This window comes from Ananas comosus, linkage group 4 (genome assembly GCF_001540865.1).
Source record: "Ananas comosus cultivar F153 linkage group 4, ASM154086v1, whole genome shotgun sequence".
Classification (NCBI taxonomy): domain Eukaryota; kingdom Viridiplantae; phylum Streptophyta; class Magnoliopsida; order Poales; family Bromeliaceae; genus Ananas; species Ananas comosus.
Window position 1 is genome coordinate 229,524 of NC_033624.1, and position 12,216 is coordinate 241,739.

General features: G+C 35.1%; 1 protein-coding gene across 1 annotated transcript; it reads right to left on the bottom strand.

Annotated features, from left to right (window-relative positions):
* LOC109709473 (squamosa promoter-binding-like protein 1) lies at window positions 23-6,927 on the bottom strand. The gene is made up of 10 exons (XM_020231730.1): window positions 5,549-6,927; window positions 5,021-5,202; window positions 4,191-4,729; window positions 3,451-3,525; window positions 3,233-3,340; window positions 3,017-3,134; window positions 2,501-2,642; window positions 2,251-2,386; window positions 1,565-2,170; window positions 23-696 (listed from the first exon to the last, which is right to left on the bottom strand). Exons 1-10 carry the CDS (start codon window positions 6,148-6,150, stop codon window positions 238-240), a joined length of 2,967 nt encoding a protein of 988 aa, XP_020087319.1. The 5' UTR covers window positions 6,151-6,927; the 3' UTR covers window positions 23-237.

Genomic DNA, 12,216 nt, shown 5'->3' on the forward strand with positions numbered 1-12,216 from the left:
TTTTAATGTCTGAATCTGCATACCAAATTAACTTTCTCGATTAACCCTGTTGAGTTTCCCATAATAATTGCAATCACAATGTTCCGCTACAAGTCTGAACAAATAATTACAAAAAAAAAAGGACAAAAACTTGCTGGGTAAAAACACTCAACAGAAAGTCGCAGGTATACATCAAAGCAGAAAGCACTATCAGCTGTGTTAACTTATTAGTAACAAGCTTCTTGTGTTATTAAATTCTCACATATAACCAGAACCGAGTGATTCCCATGTGAAAGGAGCATCGATAAACCTAACCACCGGTGGGCCTTTCATTATCAGCGCAACACAAACACACACTGCCGCAATGCCGGTCATTGCAAACACTACCGGCCTATACAATAATGACCTTCTTGCATAAGGGCGGTAGAACACCTGCTGCTCACATTGCTTGCAATAAGGCTGCTGCATTGGTTGAAATTTGAACTTGTCAATTTGAAAAGCACTTTGCTTGCTGTAGTTGGATCCATCAGCTTTTCTATAACTGGCATCAGTCACGAAAGTGCTAGGGATGCCGAGGAATATGTGGTTTTTTCCCATTTGAATGTCAATTTTCTTCTGAACAAGCTGGATGTAGGATTCGTGGCCCCTACTGCGAGCATAATCCTCAGGAGTGAAACCAGTAATGTCTCGGCAGTTCTTCCATGCTTTGACTCCCAACTGGAGTGGACAAAGTAAGAGTTAAAAGCTTAGATTCCAAATTTGGTATTAGGGGCGAGAAAGAGTCTAATCTGATCTTCTGAGTTGAAGTAATTGTATTACAGTAGAAAATCTAATACAGCAGTCAAGAAACAACGGAAAGAAAGAGCACAAGAGCCAAATTCAATTATCTTTGGTAGATATGTGGGTTCAAGTGGGATTCGGGATTCACAAGAAAAAACATGGAAACAGGAAATGAAGAAACAGATAAGAGAAATAACTTTCAAAAGGATAATATAACTGCTTTTGGACACTTAACAGTGGATCCACCAGTGAGTAATTCCCTTATGTCTTATTGAGGAAAAGGATCTTGATAGTCAACCAAGACAAAAATTCAAGTCCTGTAACTTGTATTGCATGAACTTCGCCTAAAAATAAATTACCTGCTTTGATATTTGAATATGCTCAATGAAAGATCACAAAGTGCATCACTAAGAAGAATGATTCCATTCAACTGTTCAAGTAGAATAAACCTAGAGAGGGCTGAGGAGGGCATATGAAAAAGTACCAACAGAAGACATTATATGACATGGTTTGAAAAGAACCTTGGTCAAAATGAAGGCGAACGAAGAACAAAACCCCAGAATCAACACTAGACAATTTACACTAAAGGCTTGAATATTCTTCTTCTGATGAAATTTTGCTGTATTTGAATAAGACTAAGCATTGGCTAGGTAAAATTTTAATCTGCGTCCGGTAATGCAGTGTAAAGTTCGATCTAAATGCCTATTTGACACATTATGACATCATGTGCGTGTTACTAAGCATACAGCTAACTTTGCACTCAAGTACAAAAAGTAAAAGATACTGAATTTAGAAAAGGGAATACCTGCTGAGGATCATTGGTCAAGGCATCCAATACTCCCTCAGCCTCACTAATTGTGGCTGCAACATGGAGAGGTGTTATATTTGAGGGGCCCATCATATCAGGTCTAAACAAAAAGCCAGGAGGAGTTTTCTCCTTTAAAGCAGCCTCTGTTCTGTATCTCAATAGAAGTTCGACCAATGGCTTTGACTTCTTCCTAACAGCAGTATGAAGCAAATCTTCTCCTAAAGCAAACTCTGATGGAGTCTGATCATCTAAGTCAATGCTTCCATGAAACATTACATCTAAAAGCTTCTTAACAACTGCACACCATTCTCGATTCACGGCAAAGGACACAAGCCACCTGAACCGGGTCGGAGTAAAGACCTCAGTGTGAAACTCTATTTGCTGAGATTTAGACTGCATGTGACTCCTTCGAAGTAGCCAACCCATTTCATGTAAAAATTTTACTGCCTCGTGTTGGGTATTTATAGATCCCATTCCTTCTTCAAAGAGTTTATCGTATGAGGCAACATTGATTTCATTCTCTAGAGCGCGAATCTCAGAGCAAATGTTGTCTTCTGCAACTATAAATGGAAAAATGATACTGCTATAATCATAATCTTCAACCTGTAAGCATAACCAGACATTAGACGGAAATAAAAGGGTGTGGAAACAGGCATTATTATCAACCATAATAGAGCAGAAACCTCAATAAATCCTCTCCCAGTTGCATCAGGGATGGAGCAAGAGAAGCTCAGACACTCTGGTAATTCATTAGTACCATTACACAAAGCTTGTGTTGTTTCTTCGAACAAGTACTTCCCATCAAATGCACAAAGTAACCTAAGTTAGACAGAAATTTTTGTGAGTTAAAAACGAGAAAAGAGAAGGAAAAAAAAAAAAGCCAAGGTGAAAAAGAGTAAGATGGAAAAGAAGATAATGCAAGTAGAAACACACCTTGAGGTGGATTGTGCCAGACTCAAGCCCTTTACTGTGAAGTTAACCGTAGAAGAACAAGGAACAGCAATAGGCGTGACTGACAAAATTTTGCAAGAATTATGTGTTTCGGATGGTAAAGGAGCTTCTAGTAAAACCATGCCTACAGCAACAGCACTAATAAGATGAGACAAGGAGATTCCAGAAATTGAGTGTAGCTAATAATATAAGAAGCTGTTTGGTCTGACTGGAGCTTACACAGAAATGCTGTTTGTAAAGCTGTTATCAGAAAAATTCAACCACATTTTCACTAAAATTACCAAACAGTAGGCAAAAGCAGATTTTGGGACCTAGAAGCTTATGTTAGCTTTCAACTACAACAAAAGCTCCAGATCTTCAGTTTGCTAAATGCCTAAATGCTACCCCTTATAATAGAAAAGCTACATCAGAAGCCAGGCCAAACATGCACCAAGTAGAAAAAAGATTATTAAAACAATAAAAGAAATAATGTACTACTCTAGACAATGTCCAACGCACCATTGTAAATAAATGCCATATGATGTTGTACCCTAGCAATTACCCATCCAGTCCTCCAAAAGTCGTCACTGGAGATATTGAGTAGCCTCTCCATCCAAGAAGTAAGATCATGGTAGAGCTTTATGTACAACAAGTTAGCATAAACTAGTAAGCAGTAGAAGATGATAACTAACAATTCTGGTAGTTCATGATATTATGTCACATGTAAAAGGTTACCTCCTCCCACAGAGAGTCAGCCAGACGAAGATAAAGTGTTAGAATGATACAACCAGGCCTAATATAGCTTTCCATCTCGGTAGGACAATGTAACAACCAGTTGGATATCTGTAAATGAAATTCATTAATAAGCTACTAAAGGAACATGTACCAGCAAGCATTTTTTTTGTTTAATGCTAGAAGTGTATAAGGTATATAAGTTAAATAAAATAATTTACCTGCGGATGCAAAACAAGAGGGAAATCTTTTGGATCTTTTCCAAAGAGCTTGAAGACAATTTTGTCTGTACGACTCTGCAAATGGCATAAATGTTATGAAGAAGAAACTTACTTATGTTTCGCTAGATTTATAAAATATTTGACATGAAAACAGTTGTTCGAACCTATTAGAGAGTAGCGGTCCTGGATACATAGAGAGTTATTTTCCGTTAAACAGACAAACTCGAAATTCAAATGATTTTCAATGATGTGAAATTTCTGGAAACTTCATAGCAGCCAGGAATAAGAATCAAGCATTGCCACAATATTTGTCCGACAATACAATTTCCCCAAGATACATTACTATGCCCACTTCGAGTGCACAAGCAAAAAGTTGGGCAGTTTTAGCATTAGAAACAAGTAATGGAAAAATCCACTTCAAGTGGTAACTTAGTTCAAGATAGTTTATTTGCTGAACAAGGAAAATGTAAAACTCCCTTTTGAGTTTGCTAATGAAAAAATGAGCCTACACATAAGTTTTGCAATATAATAATGATTATATTTATGGTTCACAACCAACTTTGGTTCAAATAGTTAAATAGCTAAAGTAGACAAGACACCGGATGAAGCTGGAGCTCAAGCTTTTGCTAACCAGAGCTCAACAATAGCAATGCAAAGAACGAAGTTTTCCAGCAGAGAGTATCCAATTTTTATGTAGACAAAAGTACTAGAATGTTGATTGTCGAACAAAGATGAAATACCTGATCATTTCTGTTCGAGTTTAGAGATCGCCAAGACGAAGAATCTAAATTACCATTCATCTGTGACGGACCGGACTGCTTCACCATCCAAGTAGCATAAGCAAGTGAACCATTTTGCTGAGTGGCAGTTGTTGCTGTGTGCTGTTCTAAGCAATGCTCTTGATCATTATAGGTGCAATTTAAATCAAAATTCTTTAACCTATTAAGTTGCAAAGGCGCCTCTTCTGTCCTTTGAGAAGGAATTCCTGGCTCTTTCTCTACAACAGGAGCTCCTGCTTTAGTTCTTTCCAAAGGCATAGCTGAAGCTGCAGCAGTAGTAGCTACAGTAGTATTAGGTTCAAGCAAAGTATAGCTGTTTGGAAGTGCATTAGCAGCTTCTGATGACGGCCCAGCAGAACTTCCAGATTTGTGCAGATTTTCTTGAGATGCCTGAAGGAGCCGAGCAATGTTTCTTGAATCAGATGAACCCGCGAGTCCAGCGAGGTTTGTCAGGAGATGGATCAGAAGTTCCTGATTATTTGGTTGCTCAGAGTTAACAGCTGCAATAATTTCAAAACAAAAATTCATTATCGCATCATCAAAGTTATCATAGAAAATTAAGTTTACAATAGCAAAAAAAATATGTTTGAAATAATAATATCGACAGAATGGTATGATATACTATGCGGAAGTGCAGAACAAAGAAAAGAACATGATAAAATATTAAAATGAAAAGCAGTCTTGTGACTGAAATGCTGCAACAAAAGATTCATAAGAAGAAGCATGTAATAGTATACAGAACATCAGAGAAATGGAATTATGGATTTCCAATATGCAATATAATAACTTACACTCTAAATTGGAAAGTATTTTCAGCAAACTGAGCAATATATAGCTGCTATTTTGATCACCATCGAAAGAGCTCCCATTCGGAGTGGGATTGGCTGGAGTTTTTCTTCTCCTTTCGTTGTGCCCAGCCAGTCGCCGCCGGCAACTTCTCTTGTCTCCATCAAATTCTTGGAGAAGGTGGAACCTGCCAATACAATATAACTACATTTATAAACCCACAGCAAAATGTATTATATAATATTCTCGGGCATATTATGGGACAAAGTTTATATTTTATTAAATACTAGCATAATTAGTTCAACCATCAGAGAACCAAATTATGCTAAAAATGATCATTTGTTTGGTTGCGGTTGACTAAACAGCAACCAAGCATAATTCTACTCAGCATGTAATATCAATCCAATAGACCACCAAGGGCACCACTACCTGGCAATCAAATTTAGTTGACGGATAATAACCAAACGAATCAATACGATTACCAAAATAATTCAACAGACAAATATTTATCTAGCATGAAATTAATAAAAAACCTGCTACATTGCTGACAAAACCGCTTCATATCATTCCCTACAAGCGCACTCTTGGCTTTGTAATGCACTTCGCAAACCTTGTGCCTCCTCAGGTAATCCCTTGCTTCAGTGAGATCACCCCCGCAACCCGCCACTTGGCAAGAGGGCCCACTCGAATTTCTGCCCTGCAACTTGGCACTCTTCTCATTGTTCTCTTCTAGGGGGGCAGGCCCAGCCTCAGAAACCAGATGAGATTGTTCCCCGAGCTTCAAGGAAGGAGATCCAAATTGATCATAAGATTCATCATCTTCTTCCTCTTCTTCTACCACTATAATCCTCCTACGCTTCCCTTCTAGTTTTCCATTACCTTTCTGAGTGAGACCGAAATCGATCTCGTTGGGACCAAAAGTTGAGCGATTTGCTTGCATGGCAGCTTCTTGCACACAGAATAATTGCTTGTTACGGCAATCCGATGGAGCAGAATTCAGCGGCGTAGCCGTGAAGAGACTGCCGTCCCATTTCCAATCATTCAAATCCCAATCAAAATTCTTCTTTTTGAGTCCATTGGATGTTTTGGCACAATGAAGCTGATGTTCTACGCTGCCACCGACTTTAGCCTCCATAGGAACCGAAATATATATCTCTCAAGTTGAAAGGTCGGATTGAATCGACGAAACAGAGAAGTCAAAATTCAGAGATTTCATGCCCTATGTAACAGAAGTTCGTTCTGTGCTAAGCTGCTTGTAATTTCTAATCCCCAGGGTTAAAAACAAAAAAGGAACTTTAATTCAAATAATCTAGATATTAACAAAATAAAGCTGTGGCTATAAAACACTAATTTTGCACCAAACATGTAGCTAGGAAACTCCAATTTAAGACCAGGAGCTCAAGTCAAATAGATCTCACATTCTAAACCCTAAAACGGCCGAATTCTCAACATAAACAGCATCCAGGTCACAGAAAATAACTCTCAAACGATCAGATTGTAAGAACCCTAGAATTTCTCAACCTCGCAGGGCACTGATTCACCAAGCACAGTGCAAATTAGAGAGATCTACTAAAACAAAAACTCTTAACTCCTAAATACATCTACTCCACAATCGAACTACAGCAAACCCTGGGATCTCATATCATGTCGCGGAAAGAAAAGCAAACTTCGATTCGGAGAGGAGAAAAACCCTTCGGATCGAAACAAAATCGAACGAAAAAAAACCCCCAACAATGGCGATCTAATAATGGACGCGCTCGAGATTCGTGGCGGCGGAGGCAGGAGAGAGGAAACCGAGGCGGAGGGACCGGTGATGCGACCAACACCGAATTACTCGGCGTAAAATTACGAATAAAAATATATACAAAGAAAAATGGGGGAAATGGATGCTTCAGGAATCGAGCAATTTCGGTTGTTGAAGTGGTTTAATCAAATACGGTTTGGTCGTACTGGTACTGATAAAAAAACACAATTCCCCGTAGCGTACATTTGGGCGTAGCTAAGACAAACGTAAAATACATTTTTTAAGTATTTTAAAAATGTTCTTCTCTAGTGTAATAATAATAATAATAATAAAATTAAAATTCTAAACAAAAAAAAAAATCATTGCAAAAGAAAATTTTGAGATATTTCTTAATTTTTTTGGTGCTTTAAAATATTAGAGTGAGTTTTGGTAACATCATTTTCACTATTAATAGCAATAAATTTTATAAAAATACTGTGTTATTGAGAAATTCACGTAACATTACATTATCTTTCATATATATTTTATTTAGATTAGATGTGTGGACTAATGTCTTGGTATTATATCCACGTGTCGGCTGTGAGATGAAATCAAAGGAAAAACAATGAAGATGATAATCTTTTCAAAGTAAATAAAAAAAAAAATATGGGCCAAGTAGCAACCTCGGCCCATTACGGTGGATTAGCATAGTCTATACAGCCCACTCATTAACTGATCGGTCGTAAGAGATCTAATTTCAATATTAACATATAAAATTTATTAAACCTGGTCGTTATTTATTTAATTAGATATAGCCAAATTTAATCATTTTTACCTATCTCTATCATAAGTGAATCTTTTAATATTAATGTTTTAATGATATGCACGTGCAAATCAAATTGCTCCGATGTGTTATCCGAGTATAACAGCAACTACTCGAATCTAAAACTTTTTTTAAAAAAAGAAGCTAATTAAAGAAAACAAGATAAGAAATAAAAAGGAAAGTTCCTTTTTATATACTTTCTACCAGATTATAACCACTCAATAGTCCTGTTCTTCACCTTCCCCAGTTAAGAGCTACAAAGCCCTTTTTCGTTCCATCTGGTCCCAGTGAAACTCAGATTTCTACAATTGGTTGAACAATCCAAAGCGCGTGTTGTTGACGTCCATTAAATGTTCAAATCGAGTCCAATTTATAAAAGATTATTTGGTTGTATTTTACAGCTACGTCTATCTTCTCAGTTTGGATGTGTGTGTGTATATATATATATATAGAGTTCGGCTACTATACTATTAATAGTACGAAACACTTAGTGCTATTAAGTTTTCCGCCGTTAAATCTACCATTTTGATCATTTTCATCCGTTATATCATATTATTCAACTAACCACCCGCTCAACCTTAGGGGGCCCATATTATTCTAACCGCATATTTCTTAATTCAATGGCCAAAAACTTGGTAGCACCAATGACTTGGTACTATTAATAGCATAGTAGCCTAGTTNATATAAAGTTTGGCTACTATTCTATCGATAGTATCAAGTTCTTAATACTATCGAGTTTTCTGTCGTTAGATTTATTCGTTGATCATTTCTACTCATTAGATTGTGTTATTCAACCAATCACCCATTCAACTCTAAGGGATCACTATCATCCTAACCGCACATCCTTTCATCCAAAGGTCGAAAACTCAATAGCATCAAGCGATCAGTATTATCAATAGTATAACAGCATAGTTTTATATGTATATTTAATTGGAACTAGGCTACTATATTATTGATAATACTAAGTAATTGGTGCTATTAGGTTTTCGGTCCTTAAATTAAAATATGTGCGGTTAGGATGATAATGGTCCTCTAGAGTTGAGTGGATGGTTGGTTGAATAATATGATGTAATCGGTGGAAATAACTAAAAGGGTAGATCTAACGGCGGAAAGCTTGATAGCCCCAAGTGCTTGGTACTACTGATAGCACAAAGTATTTGATACTATTGATAGTACAGTAGTTGAACTTTATATGTTGGATTGCATGTTGATGGAAATTATGTTTGCACATTTTATTAGTATAAACACGGAATAGTAAGATTATCCTTAATGTAAGGGGAAAAAAACTTTTTTTTTGTTTAAAGGTGATTAGATAGATGAGCTTGTTGTGACTAATTTAGATATAATTCTATCTACTGCAGCTGTATTTCATTTAGTAATTTCAAGTCCAAGAATTAGATGCTAATGTAGCAATTCAAACAATAGAATTGGCTGTATGCGTAATTAGATCTACACTATAATAGCAACTACATGTGACTAAACAGCCTCTTGTTATCTTTTTTTTTTCTTTTTCTTTTTTTTTTTTCTTGCGTTAGTGGAGTAACAAAATCCACAATAGTCAAAAGCAATTACAGGAGCATCCGACAACAATAGGACAGATAAAGATGACCAGATACAACTTACTGACAATGACAAATTTAGCCCAAGCCAGAGAGGCCCAATAAGACGACCCATTCTCTTTCGAATCGGCCCATTGACCTGCTAAACAGCCCTAAGAAACATTTTCTCAAACCGCGTTGTCGCCACTTTCACTCTCTATCTACCAATATGATTTAATCAGTTTTACTGAATTTATCTGAAATTTAAACTATTTTAATTTGACTATTTATTCTTTCAAAATATTAATTTTGTTACATAATCTTTCAATTTATTTAATTTAAGCTAGGCGATAATATTTTGAATTGAAAATTTAAATGATTGTTTATCTTTACAGATTAAGTTAATATACTTCGTATATTTCTCGTAACTATAAATTTATTAAAGTAACTTAAATTTTAAGCCAAGGTTTTGAAAGTTTTGATAGCCGATTAAAAATTGATCCATTACTCTGGTAAGTTCAATACATTTTTACATATTAAACATCGTATTACTCGTCAATATATTTATGTACCCACCGTACATTTAGGATGCAAACGGATCCGGGTTGGTGGAGCTCCCACCCTGATCTGTCCCAAATGGAACAGTAAATGGAGAGAAATAAATAGATTTATGATAGAAAACATGGTAATTTTTATGATCCAAGACGGATTTGAGGCAAGAAACGAGAAAAATTTTCACTCTCTCCGAATCCGTCCCGCCACGATCCACCTTGAAAACTGTTTATATTTCAAAAAAAAAAATCCCTAAAAACCATGTATTTACAAAAAAAATTCAAAATACAAATAAGTTGGTGCTTTTCATTTCTCATATATTTTGAAATTTTTAAATTTTACTTCGAATTGTAATTGATATTTTTTATTTTTATTATTAATATTATTAATTATATATATAACTTAGTAACATTATTCATTATTATTAAAAATATTAATTTATATTTTACAAAATATTAATACTATTATAATTTTTTCAAAAAATATTAATTGGCTATGCGGATTCGGATCGCTGGCCGAAGTTGGGTTATGAGACAGAACAGATTATGAGATATATTTTTTAACTCGTTACAAATTCCGGACGAAGTGCGAGGTGAAATTTTGATAGTTGGGACTGGACTCCCGCCCTCCAGATCTGTTCCGTTTGCATCCCTACCTAAATTGTTGTCCCAAAGTCAAATACCAGCGCATAATTTGGTGCGGAATTTAATTAAATTTACACTGGCTTATTAGACGACTTCAAATTTCTAATTAAGCAGCTTCCTTTCTCCATTCGTCCAATTTCTCTACAGTTGGATTTTTTTTTCTTTTTTCTTTTTTCTTTTTTCTTCTTTTTTTTTTTTTTTTTTTTNTTTTTTTTTTTTTTTTTTTTTTTTTTTTTTTCACCCCCCACTTTAGACTCTTCTTTTTTGGGAGCGTTTACCAGCGTCGCCCCGCGTCGCGATCGCCGCCGCAGTCCCGGGACGCGGTTTCAAACACTCCACCCTTTACCACTTCGGGGGTACCCATCCGGCTTTGCTCACTCAAAAGTGTACCCCATAAACTACCCCAATGCACTCCAAACGCCAAATTGCACCTTCAAATGCTCGGGTTTAATAACTACTAGTGCAGTGACCCGCACGATGTTGCAGACAGATAATATTCAATATTTAATTTATATTCTTATATTAAAATTATTTTTTTAAGAAAAGAATATTTGATGTATAAATAATTTGAAGAAATATTTAATATCTTGTGAAAAAAAAAGGTAAAGAAAGAAAAAATAGTAATTACATAAAAGGAAAAAAACTGAATAAGAAAAAAAAATAGAAGCAACTGAAGAAACAGCAGCAGCGACAACCATAGCTACAACGAAATTTACACCTTTAACAGTGTAAAAAAACCTGCAAATATATATATATATATATATATAAAAATTAGGCNCACGATGTTGCGGGTAGATAATATTCAATATTTAACTTGTGTTTTTATAGTAAAATTATTTTTTTAAGAAAAGAATATTTGATGTATAAATAATTTGAAGAAATATTTAATATCTTGTGAAAAAAAGATAAAGAAAGAAAAAATAGTAATTACATAAGAGGAAAAAAAACTGAATAAGAAAAAAAAAATAGAAGCAACTGAAGAAACAGCAGCAGCGACAACCATAACTACAACGAAATTTACACTTTTAACGGTGTAAAAAAACCTGCAAAAAAAAAAAAATATATATATAAATAAAAATTAGGCCAAGAAACTTACAAAAGCTGAGACAATCAATTGTAGATACAGAGGCAAGAAATTCCTAATAAAAAAAAATTAATATTAATTTAAAATATAATATACAATAGAAAAGTTGGAGTAAAGAAATAAAAGATCAAATTCAAAGTAAAAAGGAACCTGTTAATATAATTAATTGTTACAGCCATAAGCAGTCAATTTTCTGAGAGAAAATAAAAGTATTTAGTATTTTCTGAGAAAAAAACCGCACAAAAAAAAGGTAACGGAAAATACCGTATTAAACATAAGATGACCTTTCAGATTCAGCAAATAAATATATCCGATGAAATGAATCCAAACCATTATTGCGACATACTGGAATGGAGCGTTGCTACTCGGGAGTCGAAGCAACCCTAGAGATGAAGGTGGAATGAAGAATCTCTGAAAGAATTAAATGGGGAGAATGAGAAAAATAAATCGACGGATGAGATCCATGTGCAAATAAGTTAAAATGAGTTGGGTTACTACAAAAGCCTATAATTAATTAAGATGATAGGTGGGACCCACAAAAGAGAATTTGAAATGTCTCTTAACCAATTAAATAAAAAATATATTAAACAAAATATATTAGATTGACAGGTAGATCCCAAAAAAATTCAAATCAAGATAATATCGCCACGTGGACAATAGGACATGAGATTTCATAATAGTTATAGATAATAGATTGTAACTGACCGTCCCTAGAATAAGTGGCAAAGGGTTTGGTGGTTGGTATCCGAGACCCAAGTTCGAATCCTAATTGATTCATATTTTCAGCTAAGTTTATTTCTAAATAAAATAAACGAAACGGGTAGCGTGCTACCTATC

Excerpts from the sequence above, each read along its gene's own strand:
- LOC109709473 (XM_020231730.1), bottom strand. The coding sequence starts at position 6,150 with ATGGAGGCTAAAGTCGGTGGCAGCGTAGAACATCAGCTTCATTGTGCC. Across the intron at positions 2,643-3,016 it reads TATGGCATTTATTTACAATG|GCATGGTTTTACTAGAAGCT; the intron begins GTGCGTTGGACA and ends CTGTTGCTGTAG. Across the intron at positions 2,387-2,500 it reads CTGGCACAATCCACCTCAAG|GTTACTTTGTGCATTTGATG; the intron begins GTGTGTTTCTAC and ends TGTCTAACTTAG.